At 31.7% G+C, this 27,924-nt stretch overlaps 1 protein-coding gene across 3 annotated transcripts in view; it reads right to left on the bottom strand.

The window, feature by feature from the left end:
* The window catches only part of LOC105146070 (uncharacterized), a 184,457-nt gene that overhangs the window by 72,574 nt on the left and 83,959 nt on the right, over positions 1-27,924 (bottom strand). For all 3 annotated transcript variants that reach the window (XM_087411462.1, XM_087411463.1, XM_087411464.1), the window contains one exon: positions 7,475-8,101. In XM_087411462.1, the coding sequence (XP_087267588.1) occupies positions 7,475-8,101 (627 nt within the window). The remainder of the gene's footprint in view (positions 1-7,474; positions 8,102-27,924) is intronic.

The raw sequence follows: 27,924 nt of genomic DNA, 5'->3' as shown, positions 1-27,924 counted from the left end.
GCTCTTAGAAGATGGATAAAGAACAACAGCAAAACAACATCGGACATTATATTGTCGATAAAGCCATCTGAACTGAAGTAGATAAAAGGATGCGCTACGTCTCGCGAAATATGATTAAAGCTCGAAGACACGTATCAATCCAAAGGACCAGCGAGGAAAGCCACGCTGTTGAAACAGCTCACGCTGCAATGCATGGAAGAAGGAGACGACGTACGTAAATACGTTCGTAAGTTCCACGACACGACAAATTGGTCGAAATGAGCATAGACATGAACCCTGAATTGCTCGCGATTATGCTACTATACAGTCTATCACCTTCGAGAACTTTCGGTGCGCTATCAAGTCTCGCGATGAGCTTCCATCATCAGAAATGCTGCGCATTAAGATCATAGAAGAAAGTGACGCTCGCAAAAATGATACCCGCTGTTTGGCGTTGCCCAAAATATATCTTCACAATATTTGCCAAGGAAAATCGCCGCAAATTCGAAGGGTTATCGTGTGTGGAAGAAATGCTTGAAGAAAAGAGGATCAGTAGATCGCGAAATTTCTGGAAGATCGCGAAAGTTCACCCGTCGCAGTCCTTAAGAACTTCGCCGCAAATGTTCCTGTTCAGAAAGAGAATAACTCGTATGTGCTTAATATCTTCCCTGGAGAAGCCGAAATTGAGGTCAATTCAATTGATAACGATCGAAACTGTCTCTCGGACAACGATGCGGTCGTTCTGGATAATGCAGACGATGAAGACAATTACGTCAATGTCGATATCACTCCAAGAAGAGAACCCGACAGACCAAAATTATTGCGAACGAGAGGCAGACCTAGGAAATTGTTATCAGAACCTCTCAATATGACAAATATCGTCTCCGCGAAATTCGCTCATGCTGCTGAAGGGCCTATTATAGAAACCAAATCAGGTCCAAATGCCGAGGATTGGTATCGCGCCATGGCGGACGAGGTAGTGTTCATTTTGAGGAACGATACTTGGCAACTCGTCGAACGACTAGAAGACCAAGAGATCATTGGCAGTCGCATGATTTTGTGAAACAAGTACAAACCTGAAGGTACGCTGAAAAGAAAAAAGGCTAGGATCGTCTCTCAAGGATTCGCGCAACGTCCCGGCATTCACTTCAATCAGACATTCCTCCTGTAGCTCGATTAAGCTCTATTCATCTACTAGTGGCTTTGGTTTCGAACTGCGGAATGACCTTGAGGCAGTTTGATGTAGTCACAGCATACCTAAACGGTACAATCGAAGAGGAAATTTTCATGGAACCGCTACAAGGGCTAGCTTCATCTTTGGATTGCATCATCAAAACCGAAAGCCAAACCGAAAACCTTGACAAATGACACGAGACTTGACTTGATGAATAAGTTAAGGAAAGGAGACCGTGTCTGTCTTCTAAAGAAGTCGCTGTATGAATTGTATTAGGCTGGAAGAAATTGATACGATAAATGATATACTTCATAAGTTTGACGTTGTTTCCTCCAAGTTAGATCCCTACTTTTATTCTGTTGGTGGAGGGGAAGAGTTCTTTCTCCTCATTGCAATTTATGTGGACGACATATTTATTGCATCTCGAAACGACAAAATCATGAAGTTTAAGCGACATCTCTCGCAGGAGCTTGAAATCAGAGATCTCGGTGAGCCGAAGTCATGTTTAGATACCAAATTTATCCGGAACAGAAATAGAATCGCTCTATATTAAAAGGAGTATATCACAGGCCTTCAGGAACGGCATGAGCGATTGCAGACCGGTGAACTCTCCTATGGATATTAATGTAAAATTCTCAGAACTAGCTGAAGAACCAAAAGACGACGAAAAGAACCTGCTCTATCGCGAACTTGTTAGGGCGCTGATGTATCTGGCCGTCTCTACTAAACCGGACATCGCTCACGCTGTGACCTCATTAGTCAGTTTAACAATCGATGCGGGCATAATCATTGGACAGCAACAAAACGCGTCTTGCGTTATCTTAAAGGAATGGCCGACCTTGGGATCATCTACGAATCGGCGAAGAAATCATTAACTGGTTACGTAGATGTGGATTGGACCGGCTGCCCGGTGGATCGATGATCTTACACAGATTATGCTTTCACGCTGAACGGCATCTCCTGGAATTCTAAGAAGCAGGAGACCATCGTCTTGTCTTCGACCGAAGCCGAGTACATGGGTCTAACGGAAGCGGCCAAAAAATTCATGTACCTTTGCGAGTTTCTCAGACAGGGTTCGAGAAACTCACATCCATCAAGATTTTCAATGACAATATGGGTGCTCTTAGGCTAACTGAAAATCATATCTTTCATGCTAGAAGTAAGCACATCGATTTGAGGCATCACTTTCTTCAGAATGCCATATGCAACCATCTTCTCGAAAACGAGCATATTCTTTCTGAAGACATAATGGCTATGTGCTAACCAAAGATTTGTCGGGACTTAAACATCGATGTTGTTTGCATGATTTCAGCCCTGCTGTACATCCTGGGACGACCACGAGACGAGTATTAGATTACGCGGGCTCCGCTATCATGGATGATTCGTCCGATTAGAGGCGCTCATTCGTGTTCTTTTTACTCTGCGCATTTATCGCGTGGCACTTCACTGTATTATTATTACTTCTTCTCTCGTACTAAGTATTGTGCTCGCGGTTTATATTCGTCTTTACAATAAACGTGTGTAATCGCTTTTCATATACGCTTTATTACCATTTCCTCGCATTTTATTAACATTCCCTCACAAGTTCCACCCCATCTCTCTCTGCCACAGGACGTATGGCTTTCCATGCGAAGTAAGGTCCACTTCATTCTCCGATCTAGGAAAAAGTCAGTTGCCCCTTGGTTAAAAGAAGATGGAATGAACCTCGTTTCGCGCGTGGAAAGTCACAATCCGAGACAGGGGGAGATGGAATGGACTTCTCTTTGTGTGGAAAATCAAACACCCTTATATAGGAAAAATATAGAGTAATTTTTAATATTGTATATGGTAAAAATAAGATATTATTTTTTAAACTTTATTTGTTAATAACTTCTGAACAAACAGTGACCGCCTAAAACCTTTTGAAAATTACTTAGAGTCATGACCTTGACAACATATATCAAGGTCAAGATCATCGAAGAGATCCTCTAATGTAAAGGTTTATCACATTAATTAAGAAATCCTTGTAATTCTTGAAATTATCAGGATTTAATAAAGTGTATATGTTAAACTGTAATAATATAATGGCAACTGATCCGTATTAAAGAGAAATGTTTTGCAAAGCGTTTTTTAAATACTTTGCATTAAAATAATTTATAATGTACTTGGTAATTTTTATTATGTAGTAAGTAGTTCATAAAATATTTTTTGTATATTTTAAAAATTCCTATGTTTACGATAATATTATTAAGCTGCCAAACTGCCCCATGTTTATCACTAAACATGATAAAAATAACAAATTTTGCGGTAAAATATTATAAAAAATTCTCTCCGTATAGATTTTATGTATTTTTTGAAAATTATGTATAAAAATGGCCAAAATTATAACCTAGAACGGACATCTTTAAAATCTATACAGTTGTCATTTTCGAAGTCCGCATATTCATGAAAAAAAGTTTATTTGGTAATTATATAGATTAAGGGAGACTGCGCCGATAACCTTGACCTTGACATATGTTGTAATCCTGAGTGACTTTCAGAAGGTTTTAGTTGACGGTCACTGTTTATTAAAAAGTTATGAACAAAAAAAGTTCAAAAGATAAGCATTATTTCTGCATTATTTATGCTATATATGCAATATCAAACACTATTCTACATAGGTTTTGACTTTCAACACGAAGCGACTTTCACTCCCCTCTCCCCCTGTTTCAAGAGCGCACGACTCTCATCCCTCCTCCTCCCTGCTTGAGAGGCGCACGACTCTCACTTCCGACTCTCTCTCACCTCCTCCCCTCCCCTCTGCAAAGAGATAAGAGAGAGTCAGAGATAAGAATCGTGCGCCCCTTTGCAGGGGAAAAAGGGAATAAGAATGGGAGGTGAAAGCCACTTAAAACCTGTTGAAGGTCTTTCAGAGTCATGACACTGATTTTAAAATTACACCACATTTTGCGTTTTTTCTTGTTATGAATTTGTTTATAATATACGGCATGGCAGTAATATTTCAAACTAGCAAAATCTCGCGTGAGATTTACTTTTGATTTACATATTGGATAAACTACTTCATCTTTAAAGATATCTTTTGCAATCAAAAATTCAATAAGAGCAGTATTATCGTTACAAATTGTCAAAAATTTGTACAGACGCATGATGTGTTATCAATGATGATCACAATACTACTGAATGTCAGCGAAAGCTTGACTGTCGATAGAAGTAAACAAAATATGTATGACGAATACTATCAAAAATCATGTCCTTCTACATCGATGTTAATATTTCAGTTAATATTCATTATTCCTTTTCATTTCAAGATTGTTTTAAGTAGGTGCAAATTATATTAAACTCCTATTGCTCATAATTTTTTAAAAAGCAGTTACTGAAATACGCATATTTTTCAAAGTTTTTTGTTCATAACTTTTTAATAAACAGTGACCGTCAACTAAAACCTTCTGAAGGTCACTCAGGATTATGATCTTGACAACATATGTCAATCAAAGTCATCGGTGCGATGTCCCTTAATCTGTATAATTACCGTTTATTTATTCAGTAAGGCTTGGGAAACCTTCCAAAAATAATAAAATAGGTCGTTTAAACGTTCTGCAAAAAAACTTATTTGTCTAATGAATGATGATAGATTTCGAAATTAATGATATGTCTACATTTAACACGAGTTGGAAATATTACAAAAATAAACTAAAAGAAAGATCAATAAATATATATATATATATATATATATATATATATATATATATATTGTGTGTGTGTGTGTGTGTGTATATATATATATATATATATATATATATATACATATACATATATATTATATATATATATATGAGGTCTGTTCAAAAACTATCGCGAATTTTGTGTTTTTTCAAAAATTATTTATTTATTCATGAATATCTATTTTGTCCCCTTCAAAGTAATCCCCATCAGATATTATACACTTGTGCCAACGTTTTTTCCAATCCTCGAAGCACTTCAAAAAATCATTTTTTGTGATCTTGTTCAGCTCCTCCTTCGATGCCGTCTTTATCTCCTCAATCGTAGCGTAGCGTCGTCCTTTCATGGGCCTCTTCAGTTTCGGGAACAAGAAAACCACAGAGGGCCAGATCTGGGGAATACGATGGCTACGGCATCATTAGTGTATTGTTTTTGGCCATTAATGCGATGCTGTTTTTGGTCGAAATTGCGCAATTTTGGTATGAATTTCGCGGCGACCCGTCTCATGCCCAAATTATTGGTAAAAATCGAATAGCATGAGCCAATCGATATGTTTAGGTCCTCAGCAACTTCTCTAACGGTGATTCGACGATTGGCCAATACTATTTTCTTCACTTCATCAATGTTTTCGTCTGTTGTTGACGTGCTCGGGCGTCCGGCACGCTCTTCGTCGTTCACATCTTCTCGGCCCTCTGAGAACATTTTGTACCACCGATAAACGTTGCTTCGGTCCAAGGTAGCTTCACTATATGCCACAGTCAACATTCGGAATGCGTCCGCGCATTTAATTTTGTTTTTCACACAAAATTTGATACAGATTCTTTGACCCATTTTTTGGAATAGACAAAAATCGAAGACGAGCCAAAACACGTGCAAGCAAAGCAGCTGTCAAAAATTAACTGAACATTCAAAATGGCCGAACTTGTCAGCATAAGTGAGAGACATGAGTACTAACATAACGCCACAAAAAAATCGAAAATCGAATATACGTAACCCGCGGAAATTCAAAATTCGCGATACTTTTTGAACAGACCTCGTATATATATATATATATATATATATATATATATATATATATATATACACAGGGTGTCTCTTAAGTAAGATCCGCATTGCGGGCGTGAATGAGTCAAGGGGAACGAAAAAGTTATATCATTTTGAAATATCCGCTGGCTCAGGCGTTTTTTTTTTAATTCGAAAATTACAGCAGATATTTCAAAATGGTATAAGACTTTTTCATTCCTCTTGATTTATTCTACGCAATGCAGCCCGGACCTTACTTAAGGGACTTGAAAATATTATATTAGAGGTTTTAGTCGAATATCTTGCGTAATGCTATTGCAGGCGATACTGTTTCAAATTTTATAACTCGAAAAGTACTTAACAAAAATAACTTTATTACAGTAGAGTCTCTCTAAATTTGGCCCATGGGGGGTAAGAGTGGAATGCCAAAATTATAGCCCTCTCTACACGAGTCTACTAATCACCACGTACTTGCGCGAATGCAATTGCGCATGCTAACCTGTCAAAGTGCACTACAGTGTATATAACCTTAGCAGAACAAGTCATATGTACATATATAGCACATATTATATATCACAAAAGAATACATTACACAAATAGTTATACATAATCTGTCTATGGAATTACATTGCATACATTGTGAGAATCTAGTACAATTAGCAGATGCGCGCGTAATGTCCAATCTACTATGATATGGAAGGGGCATGATATTATGTAAAAATATGTTTGAGGAATGCAAAGATTAGAGTCAGAGAGACTAAAGATTACAGAAGTCAAATTTAGAGAGACTCTACTGTATAGTGTTTTAAAAAATTCTTGCCAGCTATTAGATTTCATAAAAAAATAGAATATTCTATTTAAAATAATCAATTTGACCTTGACGTGACTTTGGCGACGTTACCCAAGGTCAAGCGAATGTAATCAATAAATAGATCTTTTTAAAGTGCACAACTTTTGTCTGAAATATTTTTTTCAAAAATGCTTTGCTTTTGAAATATTTGACCATTTCCAGACTTTTGATACACCCTTACACATATATATATAGTTTTTCTGGATAAATAAGCATTCTTTCATAAATGTACTGACTTCCAAAATGACAACTGCATAGATTTTAAAGGTGTCCATTCAGAGCCAATTTTGGCCATTTTTACACATCTTTCTTTGATTTTAAGTACAAATTATAAATATGTGTAATGTTAAAAAGATGAGTTACAAATTACTTTAATATTTTCATAAAAGAAAATTAATTCTAATTTGCATTAAATATTTCCTAAATGTAATGTTCTTAAATAGTAATGCTGCAGTAATGTGATACCTTGCACATGTAAATATAATTAATTTTTAATAATTTTATGTTTCAGAATATAAGATTTATTTATTTTCAAACATTTTATTACGATACGTAATGGAGTGATACATCAAATTATTTTATGTGAATTGAACATTTGGACTATAAATTATACATAGAGTCTTTATCAAAATTGATAAGAAAGAAATTAATAAAAACGTAGAAAAAGAAGAAAAAATAGAAAGAAAAGCCTCTCATTCCTATATTTAATTTTTATATTTAAATTACCAAAAGTTACATAAAGTACTAACCTTGATGATGATGATGATGTGGAATGGAAGGCGGCGCTGTCGGATGATAAGATGTCGGTGGATACGGCACTGGACAAAGAGCTGCACCAGCCGCTGCTGCAGCTGCATAAAAATGATGATGATGATGATGATGATGATGAGCTGAATGATGTGAATGATGATGCATAGTTGTCGTTGTGCCAACTTTATTTCTTAATATTCTTGATATACTGGATACTGATGGGACATTATATTTGTCGCAAACGCCATCAGACAATAATCGATCTCTGATCTCCCATGCAAAAATTCCTGGATCTTTTAATTTCAATTGCTTTATGTATTGCACAACTTTTGGTGTAGTCACACGTGGCTTGCTGCCACCAATTGCGCCTGGTAGAATACTACCCGTTTCATGATAGCGTGCCAATATTTTACTGACACATCCGTGACTAACACGTAATTGGCGTGAGATATCACATGGTCTGATACCCAATTGTGCAAGCTCGACTATTCTCAATCTGACTGCATTGGGAAGTGGTCTTCCATTAACGAATACACCGCCTAATTGATTTACTTCTCCATATTGTTGTTGATGTTGTTGCTGTTGGTGCAGTTGTGGTTGTTCCCCAATTTCAATGCTAGTGTTTTCTGTAACATAATTAATTAATATTTTATTACACAGATTATAAATTATTAGTAAGCATAAATAAAAATAAAGACCTTATTTTAAAAGGTTGGTAAACACTAAAACAATTCTGGAAGAATCGATTACAATTTTTTTCTTGTTTAACACATAAATAAAAAAATAGATATATATATATATATATATATATATATATATATCTAAAAATTGTAATTGATTCTTCCAGAATTGTTTTAGTGTTTTCAAGCAATGTAAATATAATCCAAGAAGAAATATGCTCTTATATGCTCATATAAGAAGCAATCTTATTTGTTCATGTATAAATTTTAGCTTGATAAGAGTTTATATGTGGTTATATATATGATTATACAAGACTATATTAGGTCATATTTGGATATAGTGTATTTAAATAAGTTTAAACTTTTTAAATCTTATTTTTAGACTGTATATGTGAGAACATCAATAAGAACTAGAAGTTAAATTCTTATTACGGTCGAAGTTGGATCATTAATGCTTAAATAATTTAATGTGAATTATGTACATACTATATATGTACATGCATGTACACTATATATGTATTCATTCGAACTGTGCACCGAATTGGTTTTTCGGACTCATAAACGCAATTAAACTACTACAATATCACAAATTAAATTAAATTGACAAGCAAATTTTAATAATTTTGATGTTCAATTCGGTATCATATTTGAAAGATATGTTAATATGTTGAAAAATTGTAAATTAATTTATTGCGGAAAATATTACCTCAACCGGAAGTCAAACCCGGATCTCTTGTATTTCGTACGAGCGTCTTGAGCCTTTAAATTACCGAGACCTTGTAATATTCTTTGCAATAATCGATACATGTATGAAAACAATGTCTTTCTTTCAGACCTCAGTAATCTAAAAGCTTAGAACGCTCACACAGAATGTAAAAGATCCAGGTTTAACTCTGCCAATATTTTTCCTTGTAATATTTTTGCAATAAATTTATTTATAGTTTTTCAATACATTAACATTTTTTTAATATTGCCTGATTGAGTATCAAATTATTAATTGCTTGCCTATTTTATTTAATTTCTGCTATCATTACTGTAATTTAATTATGTTTACAAGTCCGAAAAATTCAATTCGGTGCAATTCGAACTACACATATGGTATTATATGCATGATACATATATATGTATATGATACATACACATGTGTATATATTATACAGGGTGGTTCACTTAAATCAATAATCTGAAATATTTCGCTTATTTTTGATGATATAAAAAAATGTTTCAAATAAAAGTGGAAAGATTTCGAGATGGACATATTTTGATCTTTTTTTTTTTAAGTGGAGGCGTCAAAAAGATAAAAGGTTACCTCTACTTTTTTAAATGGAATTGTATGATTTTTTTTACACAATATGATATATTCTTCTAATTATTCTGCATATAAAAGTATTAAGGTAGTAATATAAAAAAACCAATAATTTACGAGATATTTTACATTTTAATCTGACACATATTGACATAAAATGTTAAATAACTCGTAAATTATTGATTTTTTGATGTCACTACCTTAATACTTTTATATGCAAAATAATTAGAGGAATATATAATATTATATTGTGTAAACAAAATCATACAATTCCATTTAAAAAAGTAAAGGTGACTCTATCTAGAAAAAAAAAACAACATGACCAAAATACGTCTCCCTCGAAACCATTCCATTTTCGTTTGAAACATTTTTTTGTATCATCAAAAATATTTTAAATATTCAAGATGTTCGATTTAAGTGGACCACCTTGTATACTCAATTCACATTGAATTATTTAAGCATTAAAGATTCAGTTTGGACCGTATAGGTATTTATAATATCTAATTCTTAGTTAATTATGTTTAGAAGTATAATATCATGATCCGATTATACAAGTATGTACACTTAATTTCATATGATTATATAAGTTTATATGTAATTAGTAATATATATATTTAAAGTTTAAATTAAAATGTATATTTACAAAAAAATGTAATTTATAGAAAATTGGCCTTATGTGGCCAACTTAAGAGGACCAGGTAATAAAAAAATTGATTTTTTTAAATTTAATTTTTCGAAAGTTTCATCTTTCTTAAATAAAATGCCTCTTACAATTAGTAGATGTCGCAATTTGCGAAATTATCGACTTGGCAGTTGAAAAGATCGAGCGACTAACAAATTCTATTTTATCTATTTACAGATAGTTAAAAAAAATTGAAAAAAGGAACGGATACAAAAAGGACTGCCGCTCACTTAATCGTATAGTATGTATGATAATAGCAACAGACTATGTCTTAGAAATATCTTATTACTCTTCCAGAGATGCGTATTAGTAATTGTTTGAAATCTTTCAAAACTTACGCATTTTTCGCGAAATTTCTTTTTCTCTTAGTTCTATCCTGGTAACGAATAGACAGAAGTATATACAAATCGATTTAAAAAAAATTCTAAGTATAGAACACGTATCATTTCCCGTCAAATTTCCAATATTATATAATCTACAAAAATTCGAGTTTTTCTTAAAAAAATTTAAATATTGCCTTTTAACCGTCATCATAATAATTTTATTCCAATTTTTTTTTTATTTAGAAATTACTAATCTGATGAACAATATTCCGCACAAAAAATGTTGGTATTTCACTTTTTAAACTTTGTATCGCAACAAGGATAAAAGGTTTTTTCAAATTCCTATATGGTCATACTATAACTAATTAACGACAACAGAGAAAAATATCAAGGCGCTCCTCGTCTCGATCCCAGGCCTGTTCTCTCCTCCGAGTTGATAGACTTTCGCTCTGCCACTGAGCCACACAGCCCTGACGTTGTTGATATCTCTATTGTGTGTATATACCTAGTGAATTTCTTACAATGCTATTATCACGATATTCTTAAAATATACAGTGGATGCAAAAAAGTATTTATATAGAGAAAATATATTTTTTTTTAAATCTTTATTATAAAAAATATATATAAAATATATTTTTTTAAAAATCTTTATTTTTAAAAAGTAAATATATTATCCAGCGAAAAACGAATCATCGAATTGATGTCGAATCCGCTCCTCTTCTCTCCAGTAGGATCATAAATTTAAAATCTTCAAGGGTTTGGATTAGAATTCTAATATCGATATTAATGGCTCAGAATGTTGTCAGCCTTTTTTTATGACAAAAATATTCATGAAGTGGAGCCGTCCATTCTCTTCTACGTTCATGGTAAACCAAATACTGGGATGTTGATTGTTGAAAAGGTTTAGGTATTTATGTTATACTTCTACCATGAACAAGAATAGAAATAACTCGTTATATATACTGGTAATGAAGTTATAATTACAAGTTACTTTTTTTTGGTAACTTATTGATAACTGCGTTACTATTCTTTTTTAGTAACTGTAATGGTAATGTAATTACATTATTTTGGTAATAGTAATGCATTTTATAGATACTTTTACGGTTATTTTTTGTATTTTGAACCTATATATTTATGACATAATTTTCATTTATTCAATTTGCAGTTTTTAGATAGTATTCATATGTTCTGATTTCAAGACCGTTTTAATCTTAAGATGTTAAAACGTCTGTGTGATTATTTAGTATTTTTACAAAATTTTTCAGAATTTTTTATCAACTTTTTAGCACAGTATTTTCTCATTTTTACCAACATGAGAAAATACGGTATTAAAAAATTGTGAAAAAATTCTTAGAATTCTATGAGAAGAAAATAAACAATTTTTTTCTCTTGCAGTTTTTCTGTAAAGTTGATAAAGTAAAGAAGATAAAGTTGATTTGAATAAAAAATTATTGAAGACAATTTTCGCAATTTTTAGCAATTAATATCTTGTTAATTATTACGAAAATTGCAAAATGGTAGAAGACTTTTCTTCTCAGTTTAGTCCATTCTGTCCCTGTGCGAAAGACTTATCACTAATTTCCAAACATCCTGTATACATAAAATTCTTTAAACTGCGCACCAATTAAATTTTCTGTCTTAAAATACAATCCTAATTAAAACTGGAAGCAATATAACAAATTAAATTTACAGGTAATTTAATCACACACACTACACCACGCGCGCGCGGTGGTACAAATGAGCCTAGGAGCGCGTCGATCTTGAGCGCTTCATAGAATAGAGCGCTAATTCATTAACTTCAACCTACTCTCCTGCAAAAACAATCGGACGCAATTTTGCTAAAAGAAAAAGTTGTTTTTTTTTTAGCATAAAGTATTATGTCTTGTACTCCGCGAATGCGAATTTATGGACACACTGTATATTGTATAACGTTTTTGACACAAGGATCGTCGGACCTGATCAGAATAACGTGACATTTACCTCTTAGATCTTCTCGCCTCGGGAGAACGAACATATCTGCACTTATCGAGATTTTGAGCAACTATTTTTGTTAATTTCCGCATATTATTGTCGTTTGCGAGTTCTCTCTGGGATAATTGGCGGTTTCTAAGTACGGTTAACTAGAGTGACCAAATTGTCGAGACTTGCAGATCAATATAAATTTCCGAATTCACTGAACGGAATAAAAAATTCTTTCACAGGATTAAAGTAGTAACGCAAAAATTTGATTTTTTGATGCTACAGTGAACTTTATATTAAAATAAAAAAAAAGTTAGAAACTTACATTTTTTTCAACTTATGAGAGCATTTGATGTAGATTTTTAATACAAAAGTATTTTTTTAATACAAAAGTTTTATAGCTCCTATGGATAAAACAATAAATTAACACCCAGCGCTTTACGTGCACAAACAATACTGAGTTTATGAAACTAAAATTAAAAGCTTAAAGAGAAAAATTTATATCGATCTGCAAATGATGTATATACGAACGCTAAGCGAAGACTCGAAATAGTAAACAAAGCAATAATTGTCTAGTAGTTGATATTCGATCTTGCAAGAAATGGCGTTGCAATATATTAGATAAGACCAGATGTATGCATTGAGTGAAATAGAACGATAATCTAAGAAATGAACTAAAAATGTCATTATTATCGACCTTTTTAATTTAAAATTTCAAAAATCTGTACTATCAACATCAATCAAGTTCGATGATCACTTCAGTATCCTGAGCTAGGTGACATTTAAAATAGTTTCATTTTATATATGTATTTAAAATGAAAACGTTATTTTGTATTTTCTATTTTAAATAGTTTTTGAAAAACCATTTCCATTTTACATTTGAAATGGAAATTATGTTTATGTATTTTATTACGCATAATGTATTTGTATTAGTTTGGTAATATTATACTGTAATATGTAATATTTCTGATATATTAAAATATTACTGTAATATACATATTATTGAATATTACTTGCTATATGTAATTATATTAGGTGCGCAACTAAGTTCTCGCTATTATTTTGATGAAAATGCAACTTTATTATGAAAAAATGGCTTGGAAATGGCTTGGCGGGTAACTCCTAATACTGAAGCAAGCTCTTCTTGCGTTTGGCACGGATCCTCATCGAGCAATGCCTCCAATTCAGCGTCTTCGAAGGTTTTTGGCCTTCCTTCACGCGGACGGTCGTCAACATCGAAATCACCGTTTGAAGCGACGGAACCAATCTCGGCACGTTGTTTCACTTAGAGCAGCATCTCCGTAAATTTTTTGGAACTCTCTATGCGCTCTCTAGCCGCCGTTTTCTTCGAATGAAAGAAGAAAATCAATACTTCCCGCATATGACGATTATTTGGCACAAAATCAGACATTTTCACACAACCAAAAGAATATGACGTAAAAACAAAATCACTAATGTTTCAAAGCGATTTGTTTACCATATGTCTAAGCTTGGTTCATGACGTTTAGGTTATGTCAGAATCGACCAGCACTTACTGCTGGAGCCATCTGTTGACAAACAGCGGGAACTTAGTTGCGCACCTAATAATATATGAAATATGTCTAAACATCCTTTTTTTAATATTACTTTTTAGAATAATAAATATAATAATAGTAAAAAAACATAAAAAATAATTTTAAAAATAATTTTTGAATTATATGTTCGAAAAAAATCAAATTTAAAGAAAAAAAACATTCATATATAATTATATATACAATAATTAGAGTAAAAAATCATTCATATATAATTTTTTATATCTACATAAAATTATACATAATTATGTGTGAACAATTTTTTTTACATTTCATTAAACTTTATTTTTCCTAAAATCAATGCGAAATATCCCATTTTTATGTTTTATTATTATTATTTGCATTACATTAAAAAATAATTTTACAAAAGTAAGAAGGATTTATTGTTTACGAATATTTATGCGTGTATATTTATACACATTTATATACATATATTCATGAAAATTTTTTTACGGGATGTTGTACACAATCAAACTAATTACATATTATATTAAAGAAATTTAATCTTAAACATAGAGGTGTTCCTGGTTGTACCTTTAACCATTTGAATGTATAAAAAAATCTATTAAATATTTGTAAAAGTAAAAATATGTAGTTTGTAGAATATGTATTAGAGATATTTCATAACTTATAATTATAATAATGCAGGAAATTATACTCCTATATGAAAAATCATTTATTGTTTTCAAGCATTCGAATAAAATAATTTCAAGATGTTTTTTAATCTCATAAAATTTTATTGAATATATATTCTGTCTTATGTTGAAATTGTCTAAAATGTTAAATAGATATTCAGAAAAAATTATTTAAAACTTAATACTGTCAATTTACTTAATCTATAATTTATAAAAGTAATAATAAATAGAAAGTGAGCAAGCGTTATATCTTTAACCAGTAACTGATAGTGTACCTTTAATAAGTCAATACGATGTCGGATAATCATTTAGTTTAGCTATTTTACCTCCAATATTAATAAAATTATACTCATTAGCGATTTTAAATAAAATTAATGAAGGACACTATTTTTGTCAGATTCAATCGGTTCGTACAAAAACGAAAATCGAGTCTTTGTATGATAAAATTTATTTTTATATATTATATATATATAATTATATGTGGTGTAAAAAAACGAAGAAAATTAAAAATATAAGAATATAAAGAAAATTAAACTTTTGTTAATATCTTTTTATATATACATTTTATACATATTGGTTAAAGATATAACATTCCCTGGACACATGGGTGTTGTACCTCTGACTATTGTACTTTTGACCAAAATTCAATTTTTTTCTAATGTAAAAAGATAACAATTTAAATCTATAAAAAATATATATTAGTATCAATAAATCAAAAAATATTTTTGAATTTTTTTGAATTTTTAAATATCAAAATACAACAAAGCACAAAAAAAAAGTCAAAATTAGTCAAAGGTACATCTTCACCTACTCTACATATCTTGTTTACACAACACACGCAAGAAATTAAAAGGAGAAAAGAGTTAAAAAAGGTCGATTTTTGCTCATAAATGTGAAAGTAAAAGGAATAGCGTTTTTTATAGATTTTGACTTCTTTAACGATAATGTTAATAAAAAGTTCGGGGTCGATAGTGAACATTTTGAAAATTGAGCATAAACATGATATATTTGAACAAATTTCAATATTCTTACTTACTTTTCAAGGTGTTCTCCAAATACCACGAACTTTTTAATAATTTCATCATATTCAAGAGATCAAAAAATCTACAAAAAACACTATTTCTTTTACTTAGAATAAAGTCGATACGACATACCACATAATTTTTAGACAATATTTCTTAAACAACAAGTAAAAATAAAACTTTAAAAACATAAATACAAACTAAAAAATGTCTTCTATGAGATAATATAAGCAGTTTTTGTAATACTGTTTACAATTTTGCAATAATTAATTTTTTCGTAAGATAAGCAAAAATGTACGTCTGACAAAATGGGTTCCAAAACTGACATAATAGGCAGTAATACTATGTATTCTTATTCTTTTTCTTTTACAAGAATTAAAGTACCTGTAAAGTATACTGTATACTGTAAAGTATACTATAAAATACCTATAAATGAATGTACATAAAATTTTCCAGAATTTGTTTACTTCATTATAAAACATTTTTATTGAATCATGTATATATATTTATTTTATGCTGTTCATGATATAAATATGTAACGCGAGAGTTTTTCAAGAATTTTTCTATATATGCACGATTGTCTTCAGCTCTAATAGAACTATTTGATACTATAAAGCAATATTATAAACATTAAATTATAGTCTGTTTTACAGACAGATGTGACAGTTTATCCCAATCTTAAATTTAAAATCATATTATCAAAAAATTAAGAGAAAAAATAATATAAATAAAACTGATTTAAGAAAATAAAACAACATAATATTATCAATAATATAGTCACTATTACTTAAACTACGCAATTTGCAAAGAAAAATCGTAAGAATTTTTATTTTCGCATTTGTAGAATTCGTTTTTAACTAATTTAATATATAAATATACGAATTATGAATTTGTACTTTTTTAATTAGCTAAAGATCATAATTTTATTAGTATTAACTCTTATGCTACAAGTGGGGATCACTAATGACCAAGCGATTCCTGTTCGTGCAAGTTTCTCGCAACCTCGATAAATTCGGCGCTTGTTATCTCCCTGTAAAAAAAGTTTGTGGTGGGGGAGATCTGTGCGCGGCGGGACGATCCCGGTCGTCAATCTGACTATGACTGGCGTGCAATTCAAGTTGACGTGAGCCGCTAGTGACTCCCATAAGTATACAAAGTGCTTTTTGTGAAAAATATAATAAAAATTGTATCAAAATCATTATAAATATTTTCACTCTAAATTAACGTGAATGTTTGTTTTCATTAAAAAAAATTTTTTTTTTTAATTTATTTTTTAAACAAAATAGAGCTGGAGAGTCGAGTCACACTTTCTTTACATATTTATTTAAATATGTATTTACATTTTATATTTTTTTTTATTAAAAAATATATTATTTTACAGAATAAAAAATGCATATTTTAACTCGATTTTTCCTATTTATTGAAAATCCCTTGTTGAAAATTATTCATATTTATATGCTCAAATAATTCAACTTTTTGTAGAATTCAAAGTCCTAGTACTTTTTTTCCAAAACTTCATATCTAAACTATAAAACCATCAGAGTCATTTTTTTATATTCATTTATTATGTAAAGTTATAATTTTAAATCAAATGTCATTTTTTTCCCTTATCTTTTAGTAATTATAAATTATATTACATTTTATTATTTTCTAAAATAGTTTCAATATTTATTATAGAAGTTGAAAGTATGTTAGTGAATTTTTAGAGATTTTTTTAATCATTTTGAATAGATGAAAAAACGAACAAATTCTAGTGATTCCCATTTGTATGGATGAGACACCAAATTGTAGCTTGTACGAGGATAAAGTGTAATAGTTACTTTTTGAGAAATAAGAAGATGCCGCTTTAGAAGATCTATGTATCGGCAACTTTTCCTTACATTTTTTTGAGCAAAAATCTACCTTTTTTTGGAGGATATTAAAAAAGGTCCGATTTTTGTCTAAAAGAATATAAGTAAAAGAAGTAGTTTTTTATAGATTTTGATTTCCTGAATATGATAAAATTATTAAAAAGTTCGTGACACTTGGGGAACATCTCGAAAAGTAAGTAAGAATATGGAAATTTATTCAAATATGTCATGTTCATGCTCAAGTTTCAAGGTGTTCCCTGTCGATCCCGAAATTTTTATTAACGTATTTAAAAAATCAAAATCTAAAAAACGCTTCCTTTTACTTATATTATGGACAAAAATCGACCTCTCTTAAACATCCTCTTTTCTCTGAAATTTTGTTCAGTGTGGTTTTTTTCAGTAAAAAATTCTCGGTAACATTTTCTATACTGCAAGCAATGTACAACACTTGAAGTGGGGAAAACGGCATCGAGATGACAAATATTATAGTGAAAAATATAATCTAATCAGTGTTTTGAGGTGCAGTATTACTCGCTTTTGATGTCATTTGGAATTAAGTTTATAAATAAATTATTAAAGCATAATTGATTTTATAAGGATGCGAATAAGGATTTTATTCACTTTATTTTAATGTATCAATTTTTTCTTAAATTTAGCGTTATTATAATAATTATTTTCGATTTTTATGAAGTTTTCTTATGTATCTTTCTACATAAGAAAATATAGAAATAAAACGATCTCCGAGCGATTACAAAATCCTTGAAAATTTCTATCCTCCTTTGTACTGTTATGTATATCCATGTCACATATATGATATACATGTACAAGGTCTGAACATGTAAATTATTAGATTTTTTTTTCAGCAATGATAAATGGTCGAGATCAAAGGTTCCGACATGTGCAGTCATTTTACACGCGTGTAACACACATATCTAGCGAAGAAGAGACGACTACACATAGTCTGCGTATTGGTGACGATGTACGCAAGTATAAATATATGTGCGAGACAGCGAACTGTTCCAGCTAACTGGTACGAGGGTGAAGACATTTCGGCTCTTTCCCAAAGCAGAGAAAGAACATCGTGTGTTTCTAATTCTATAATTCTAAATATAATTTGTAATATTAACTTTATTATTGTAAACGCTTCTTAAAATTTTTATTTCATATAATAAAGCTTATACTAGGAAACAAATTTTCCATATATAACTATAAATGGAAAAAATATAATTATTATATTTAACCATTATAACATAGCCGTACATAATTATATTAGGTGTTGGAATTAATTCGTAGCGTTTTTTAATGAAAGAATGTTATTTATTTCACATGAGCATTAAAAAATACATTAATGAAAGTACTTCCCATCACTTGTAAAACGCTACGAATTAATTCCAACACCTAATATATAACTGATGAGAAAAATGAAAGTTGTAATATTAATTAATCCAATTTTATTGCTAAAATAAGTATTATTGATTAGCATTATATTCCAAAATGCACATAATTAATACTAAAAAAATGTATTTTCATGAATACAGAAATTAATTTCATTGTGTTCAGTTTCATTCCAATCAGTAATCTATTCCAAGCTTTATTCTATCTAGTATTGCTTGACCTATACGATCGTATGGAAGTTGCTACTCAATAATATATGAACCTTGAGTGTCGATAGATTTATGATATATACATCTAGTTAACAGATGTCATTCTAACAATATTATAGCAATATTGCAACGATTCAATAATATTGCTGTAACGTTGCAACAATATTATATTGTATAAATATCTTAATAATTCTGCTTTTTATAATTATATATGAAAAGTTATGTGTGAAAAAAGCTTCACATAAAATTACTACGTACAAAAAATTAAATTATATTCATGTATAGTCTCTTTAATAGATGCCTATTGAGCATCAAAATTTAATTGCGATATTACTAATTGTGATTTAATTGTGATTTGATTTAATTGTGATTAATAGTAGTTTCTAAGTCCAAAATTAAATTAATTCAGTAGTTCAAATGACTACAAATATAGTGCATAAGTATGTACATATAGTAATTAACATGAAATTATTTAAGTATTATAAAGATCCAGCTTTAATCATTATAGGTCGTTATTTCCTATTTCGTATTTATTGTATTTTCACATGTGCGATCCAATAAAATTCTCATTGTTTATATTACACCTGAAATAAAGACACTGTTTCCATATACTAATTTTTCCGAAGAATATTACCAAGGCCTCGATTTTAATAGATATCTATATTGAACATCAAAATTTAATTGTGATATTACTATAGAAGTTTAGCTGCGTTTCTAAGTCCACAAAAATTAATTCAACGTGTTCAAATGATTACTAATATACTACATGGGCTGAAAAGTCCCGGGATTTTTAATGAAAACAAGCGTTTTTTGTGCAAAGTTATATTTATTCCTCAACATAGTTGCCTTCGAGGGCGATACACTTGATATAGCGATTTTCCAACATTTCGATGCCCTTTCTGTAGTACGAAACGTCCAAGCCTTCGAAATACGCCTCGGTTTCCGCGATGACTTCCTCATTCGATGTGAATCTCTTTTCCTGGAGGCACCGCTTGAGGTTTGGGAACAAATAATAGTTGCTGGGGGCCAAGTCTGGAGAATACGGTGGGTGAGCAACCAATTCGAATCGTAATTGGTCCAATTTGACCATCGCTTTCAAGGACGTGTGTGACGGTGCGTTATCGTGATGATACAGAACTTTTTTCTTCGCCATATGGGGCGTTTTTTTCTTTATTTCGTCGTTCAGTTTGTCCAATAATGCTGCATAATACTCTCCCGTAATTGTTCTTCCCTTCTGCAGGTAATCGATGAAGATTATGTCATGCGCATCCCAAAAAACGGAAACCATAACCTTCCCGGCCGAGCGTTAGTCTTTTGGCCGCTTTGGTCGGCTTTCGTGGCTTTCCAGCCACTCTGCAGACTGCCTATTGGACTCACGCGTATGGTAATAGACCCACGTTTCATTCATCGTCACAAAACGTCGAAAAAAGTCCGCTCGATTACGCTGCAACAACGCCAAACCGACCGTTGAATCATCAACGCGCTGCTGTTTTTGGTCGATGGTCAGCAAACGCGGCACCCATCATGCCGATAGCTTTTTCATCTCCAAAACATCGTGCAAAATGTATCCCGCCCATTCTTTTGAGATGCCCACGGCCTCAGTTAACTAGCGCAACTTCACTTTACGATCACTCAAAACGATTCGATGCACTTGCTTTGCGATTTCCGCATTCGTAGCCTCTTTTGGCCTTCCAGAGTGAGGTGCGTCTTCGGTGCTTGTACGACCCATTTTAAATTCACTAAACCACCAATAAACTGTTGTTCTCGAAGGAGCAGATGTGGGATAACATTTCTGCAACCATTTCAATGATTGTTCAGAAGTTTTTCCCATCAAAAAATAATGTTTGATCAAGATGCGATATTCCTGTTTTTCCATTTTTTTTTCACGAAGGTGAAAGTAACGCCACTTAAATGACTGTAGCTTGTAAACGAATGAACAAAATGTCATGAAACTTCATACAACTAACTAAACTAGTGATGAATCTCTCGAAATGAATCATGTTCATTTTCTAGTGGCACCACCTGAAAAATCGGGACTTTTCAGCCCACGTAGTAGTATATACAATAAGTCAAAAAGTATTTATACAAGAAAAATATTTTTTTAAAAATCTTATTTATTCATAAAAAGTTATTCATAAAAAAAGAAATGGATTACATATTTCTCAAAAATATATACTAAAAAAATGTGCATTAATTGTAGACAGTACATCATATTAAAAAATGAGCGAAAAAATTGTATTGTTTGGACGTTCAAAAAGTATTCGACGTTCAATATCGGACGTTCAATAAGTATAGTCGAAAAATTTAACTTATCAAATCAGGAATATACATGAAGCTTGTTTGTTTATGTTAGAACAGAATGTATTCATTGTAGGAAATTGCTAATTAATGTTTATTTTCTATATATAAAACTTTTTTATAACAAATTTCCTTGTAAAAATGTTTTGCACTCACTGTATGTTATGTACACATATAACACATACAAATTCATATGAAATTATTTAAGTAATAAATTATTTTTCTTCAAATTTCGTTGCTATCTTCTAACTATTAATTTCAATTATTCCATTTTAATTATCATGTTTCCGTTTTCGATAATTTTCATTAATAAATCTGTAAAAATATTGAATTTTTCGTTCCCACTTCATTACTTTTAGATATTTTTATTATATTAATTTTTCTCAGAATTTATAAGATTTCAGCATATTTCATGTACAATAATCTGTAAAAGTATTATATATATTGTATTTTGGATTACCTTTTTAGGTATTTTCAATAATTATCCTTAGAATTATGATATTTCAATATGATTCAGTATTCAATATGTCTAAATAAATTAAATATATTTTATTATTTTTTGCATTAGTTTTCATTACTCGTCACTAATTTCCATTAATTACACAAGCCTAAAAAAAAATCTTTTTTTATCCAGAAACGGCAGATGTAATCCCGAAGGTTTTTGACATGCTAAAACCAAATCCATAGCCAAAATTGCTCCATTACATCAGGTTTACGAGATATTTAATCTAAAAATGCTCAAAATAAGTTTGGCACTTTGGGATTAGAAATATCTTTGAAATCTGACGTGATGAAGCAATTTTGGCTATGGATTTTTTTTAGCATACCAAAAACCTTCAGGACTACATACTGTCATTTCTGAGTCAAATATCGGCCTGTGATATCATTAAAGTTCATAATATTTCAATATTAAAAATATTATTTATGCTGAGATATTTTTCACAATATTTCAGCGATTTCCATTTCTCATTTTAATTAACGATTTTGATTTTAACAATTTCAGCGACTTTTTTCACCAGAGCATGGTTGCAGTAATGGGAAACAGAATCATATTCTGCAATAATTCAATTTTTTTTATACTATTATAAATGATTATTATCTATTAAGCCATAGTTTTGATATATCATAGCAATGAACTTAAACCAAGCGTTCGAAAAAATAAAGTATTTATTTTTAACAGTTTAGATTGAACAACAATATTGATTTTTTTAATTAAAAAAAATTGTTATGATGTTTTAATATCATATACATAAGTAACAAATCCTTTTCAAACTATTAGGGTAATATAGATTTCGATGGCGATCGTTTATAAACATATTAATCGACATTTTTAACATTTTATATTAAATTTCAAATTCGATTTTTGTTACCATTTAAAAATATATTATGATTGTAGAATTTAATGTAAATATTATTAATGTTAAAAATGTAACAGATTCTTTAAATTAAACAATAAGGAATAGGAGTAATGACCCTAATGGTCAAAGTTAGATCTTTAATGCTTAAATCTTAAATAATTCAATCTGAATTACTACACTAAAAAATAGAAACCTATTTAGTTGAATCAATTAATTTCTTGTTTGGATATGGGTAAACAAATCCTTGATTGATTCAACTAAATAGATTTCTTAATGTATATACTATACATAAATGTACATGCACATATACGAAAGGCTGAACTTTTGCATCAGTTTATCTTTTTTTTTCTTCTTTCCTCCTGGAGAGAAAAGAAAAAAGATGAACTGATGCAAAAGTTCAGCCAAAAAAACAAATCTTATATTATAGTCATTCGCACTGCGCACCGAATTGATTTTCAGAATTTATAAACGCAATTAAACTACTGTAGTAATATCATGAATTAAATTGACAAGCTATTTTAATAATTTGATGCTTAATCAAACATTTTTTTAAAAAGATGTTAATATGCTGAAAAACTGTAAATAAAAATTTATTGAAAAAAATATGTATTACCTTGACCGAATCCGGATCTTTTGTATTCCATATGTCTTTAGATTAACTTAGAAAAACTTAGGTTGCGATGAGAGATATCATGATATAACCATTTTCGCATTTAATAATAAACATTTATATTATAACTTAAATTAATATTTTTATATGTAAATCAAGTCCCCTTCTTGACTGTATATGCTGAAATGTAGTGAATTTTATTCTATTCTATTATAGCTTATAAGGCTTATATATTTATAAAACATTAATTTAAAGAATTTTTAATGTAATAATATTTTAAGTAAATCTTTTTTTTTCTATTTATATTTCTGTATGCATGATAATATTCGATATCAAGGGATATGTATGTCATCTTGAAGTATTGTTAAATATGATGATCTAAACAAACCATTTTTTTAATGCATGGCTATTTATTTTAAAAGTTTGAGGTATGACACAACACATCTCAAAGATAATGCTTATATTTAATTTTTAAATAATGGTAAAATATACATATAAACATGGTAAAATATACATATAAAAAATGTTTTAGAATCAGAACTTTTTACATACTTTATAATGTGTATTTAAATTTTTCAAAAATCTTGTTTTTTTTGAAAATACTCGATTATTATTTTTATGGAAGCATATTTCTTCTATGAGTGAAAATTAAAGGTAATTTTATAATACATCCATATATTCGAATTATTTTGCATTATTATACATATATCGCGTTACAAGGGTAAGACTTCCGTGTATCAAGTCCGACTTCGATGAAATTTTATAGGTATGTAGTACTTTTACAGGCATGTAGTACTTTTATAGATATGTAGTATTAAATGTAAAATTCATAAATGCGAATTTGCAGTAATGCTTAGTTTTCGAAATATTTAAAATTTATTTAATCGACTTAATTAACTAAATTTATTATTTGGTAAAACTTTCCCTTTAGATATTCAGCTCTAAATGACCTTCAACTTGAAGGTCATTTAATCTTGACCTTGACCCAAGAAGATCACTGACCTTTTCCGTCGCAATATATTAACATAAAATTATCTAGTCAACAAAATAAATAATTTTTAATTTAATTTAATTCTAATTATTTCTTCATGTCAAAATCTTTAAAAACGTTAATTAAATCAATAAAATTTGAATAGTTCAAAAATTAAACATTTTCGCAATTGCGCGTTTATGGATTTGGCTACATTTAGTTAGAACTGCATCCCTATAAAATTTCATCGAAATCGAGCTTGGATACGGAAGTTGAACTAATACAAGTCTTACGCTTCCTGGCTGAGTGTTTATCACCATGAATTGCAAGGAGAAAACGGGATGATCTGAATGTACGGCAAAACATCTGATTGCAATGGTTGTAACCGATGTGAAAGAAAACGATGACAATAAGGCTCTCGTTTACATTAAAGAATGTCAAAAACGCAAATAGCGCATATACTCAATACCGACGACTTGACCACTGAGATGGATGCTGATTATAGAATTTTTAAATAATCTAGATACTATGGCAAACATATTAAGAATAGTGCGCCACAGAAATGTATTTAAAATATATAACTAATGGTCGCAACGTGAAACTCACCAAAAAGAATTGTATCGATTTTAAAAAATAAAATGTGTTCTTTCTACATATATACCTTTTAATTTTTTCCCTCTTTTCCAATCTATAATTAAGAATCAATCAATAATGATTATAGTAATAAATAGATATAGTTCAATGAATGTTCGATAGCTATTGAATAATAATTTAATGATAGTTTAATAATGGTTCGATAATTAGGAATCCTCGACTTTTTGTGTGTGTTTTATACCCAGTCTTATACTATTAAAAATCTTAAAATTGCACTCGTTTTATATTATAATTCTATTGTTAAATTACATCATAAAAAATACTATAAAATAAATATTATGACTATATAATATTTTAATAAAATATCTTTAACGCGTGCGAAAAGGGAGAACGTAAAATTGACCAGAGTCCACCGGCCAAACTAGGGGACCAACAACGACCTCCTTTTGCTAAAAGCAACAAGGCGGATAAGAAAGACAAATAAAATCCGTCAAACCAAAACGGCAGCAATGATGCTGACCATGCCGAAGGGGAGGTCAGCTGAAACAATATCCGTGGTTAGGGGTAAATTAGTCTGGCTGAGCTCAGCATCATCAAGCTGAGAGCGAGACGAACAGTAACGACTGCCCTGATATTAGAAGTTAAGAACGGCAATGCTCACGCAAACACCTTGGCAAGCTGCATGAAAGAGTCCTTAAGGACAAAGAAGGGATGAGGGTATGGAGATCCCTAAAAAAAGCGGAGCTTTGCGTGGTAAGCCTTAATGACTCTACTATCCCACAGGATGTCGCACTAGTATGCACTCGGGTGGTTGCTTAATAGCCAACGTCAGGATTGAACATGGTTTGACCAGAAACCTAATGATCTGCCCGGCGATGTCGGTAAAAAAGATTGCCGGCGCGAGCAAGGTCCGGATGGGCTGGATCGCCGCGCGCATTGTCCTATTGTCCTCACGTCTCCTGCAATGTTTTTACTGCCTGGAGCTGGAGCACATGAGGACGAATCGTAACAGCCAGATCGACAGGTCTGGCTGCTGTTACCAATTAGCAGAGACACACTGCACGCGAATGTAACTCTCCTGCCCATTGCCCGGTATGAGCGGCAGCCGGCAAGCCGCGTTGGAGTTAGTTGGAGTAGCAAAAAGAAAGGAGATAGAGCAGCGTGAAAAGCGGACCTAAGACTGAGGATGCGCTCCTCCTCCTCCCCCCACCAAGTGCAGCCACCGATGCTGGATGTTAGTGGGGAAGTTCCCGCCCCCCCGCCAGCAGTCAGGAGTGAGCGCAGCCAGGAACGAATATGGCGGCTGCAGGAATACCTTCGAAAGAGACACCCACATGGAAATGTGCCTGGAGGAGGCCGCTGAATACAGCTACGTAGGGCACTATTTATATTTTGAGCCTAAAAATAAAAAAACAGTAATTTGTCATTGAAAATGACTTTATTGTTTTTCAAAATATTCTCCTTTATGATCTATACACTTCTGCATGCGTTCGAACCACTTGTCAAAGCATTTTTTCCATTCCGCTTCAAACACCTCCAAAACATGGTTTTTGAATGCGTCAACGGCTTCTTCTGCCGACGAAAATCGTTGTCCACGCAATTTATTCTTGACGTTCGGGAACAAAAAGAAGTCATTTGGTGCCAAATCAGGACTGTACGGCGGATGACCCATTAATTTGATTTTTTGAATGCTCAAATAGTCGGTTGTTAGACGAGATGTGTGACAACTGGCATTGTCTTGATGAAGAATGATCCGGCGGCGCTTGTTTGTTTTTCTTATTTCACCGAAGACTTCCGGCAAACAAATGGTTGTGTACCATTCAGAATTGACCGTTCTACGTTCCTCTAAAGGTACTGTTGCCACATGACCAGTTTTTCCGAAAAAACAGGCGACCATTTGTTTCGAAGTGCTTCGAGCGCGAACAACTTTTGTTGGATTTGGTTCATCTTGAAACACCCATACAGTCGACTGCTATTTAGTTTCCGGCTCATACGCATAGATCCATGATTCGTCACCTGTTACAATCTTATACACGTCTTTTGAAGTACCGCCATTGTATTTCTTAAGCATTTGTTTGCACCAATCGACACGAGCATCTTTTTGAGATTTCATCAGATTATGTGGGATCCAACGAGAACAAACCTTTTTCACGGCTAAATGATCATGCAATATTTTATATATGCTGGTGGAACTAATGCCTAAGGTTGTCTCAATCTCGCAGTATGTCACATGATAATCTTGCATTATTAGTTTTTGCACAGCATCAATGTTTTCTGACACAACACTTTGGATGACCTTCACGACTTTCGTCGGTGAGCGAACAGCGACCACGATTAAATTCGTTATACCAGCGTTTCACAGTGGCAAAGGATGGGGCTTTATCGCCAAAAGTGGAAGTAAGTTGATCGATGCACTCCTGTCTTGATAATCCACGTCGAAAGTTGTAATAAATCATTGCACGAAAATTTTCACGAGTTAATTCCATTTTTTCGCTGAGACGCAATTTTCAAGTAACTGTAAACAATACAAATCGCGCTCAAATAACAAAACGTTCTGAAGAAGGTTGTGGTCAAAAATATCAAACTTTGTAATGAAAACGTCAGATGGCACCTGACAACACTCAGTGTTGCCAAGGCTCAAAATATAAGTAGTGCCCCTCGTAATATAGCCACAAGGCTCCTCCAGGTAAATCAAAATCACTCTTCGGCGCGGCAGGAGCTGTTCCTGCACTACCTCGCCAAGATGATTCAGGACTTGGAGTGTTGACAGACCCTTACCGCATCCCTACGAACAATCCGTGCTGGGTGGGTGGCGTTGGAAGATCTGTGACGGTTGTCTGTAGACCATCTGCTGGCTTCCCTCCCATCTCGCTTGTGGAGAGGGAAGAGACCTTCATTGTGATCAAGTAGGGGGTTATTGATGTTCTGGCCTACTATCTAAGGCCGGCTGCATTATTATGCAGCTAGTAACAATTGCTAGTAACAAT

This window comes from Acromyrmex echinatior, chromosome 1 (assembly GCF_024713525.1).
Source record: "Acromyrmex echinatior isolate Ae372 chromosome 1, ASM2471352v2, whole genome shotgun sequence".
In the NCBI taxonomy this organism is placed as follows: domain Eukaryota; kingdom Metazoa; phylum Arthropoda; class Insecta; order Hymenoptera; family Formicidae; genus Acromyrmex; species Acromyrmex echinatior.
This window is presented reverse-complemented; position numbering and strand designations above follow the sequence as displayed.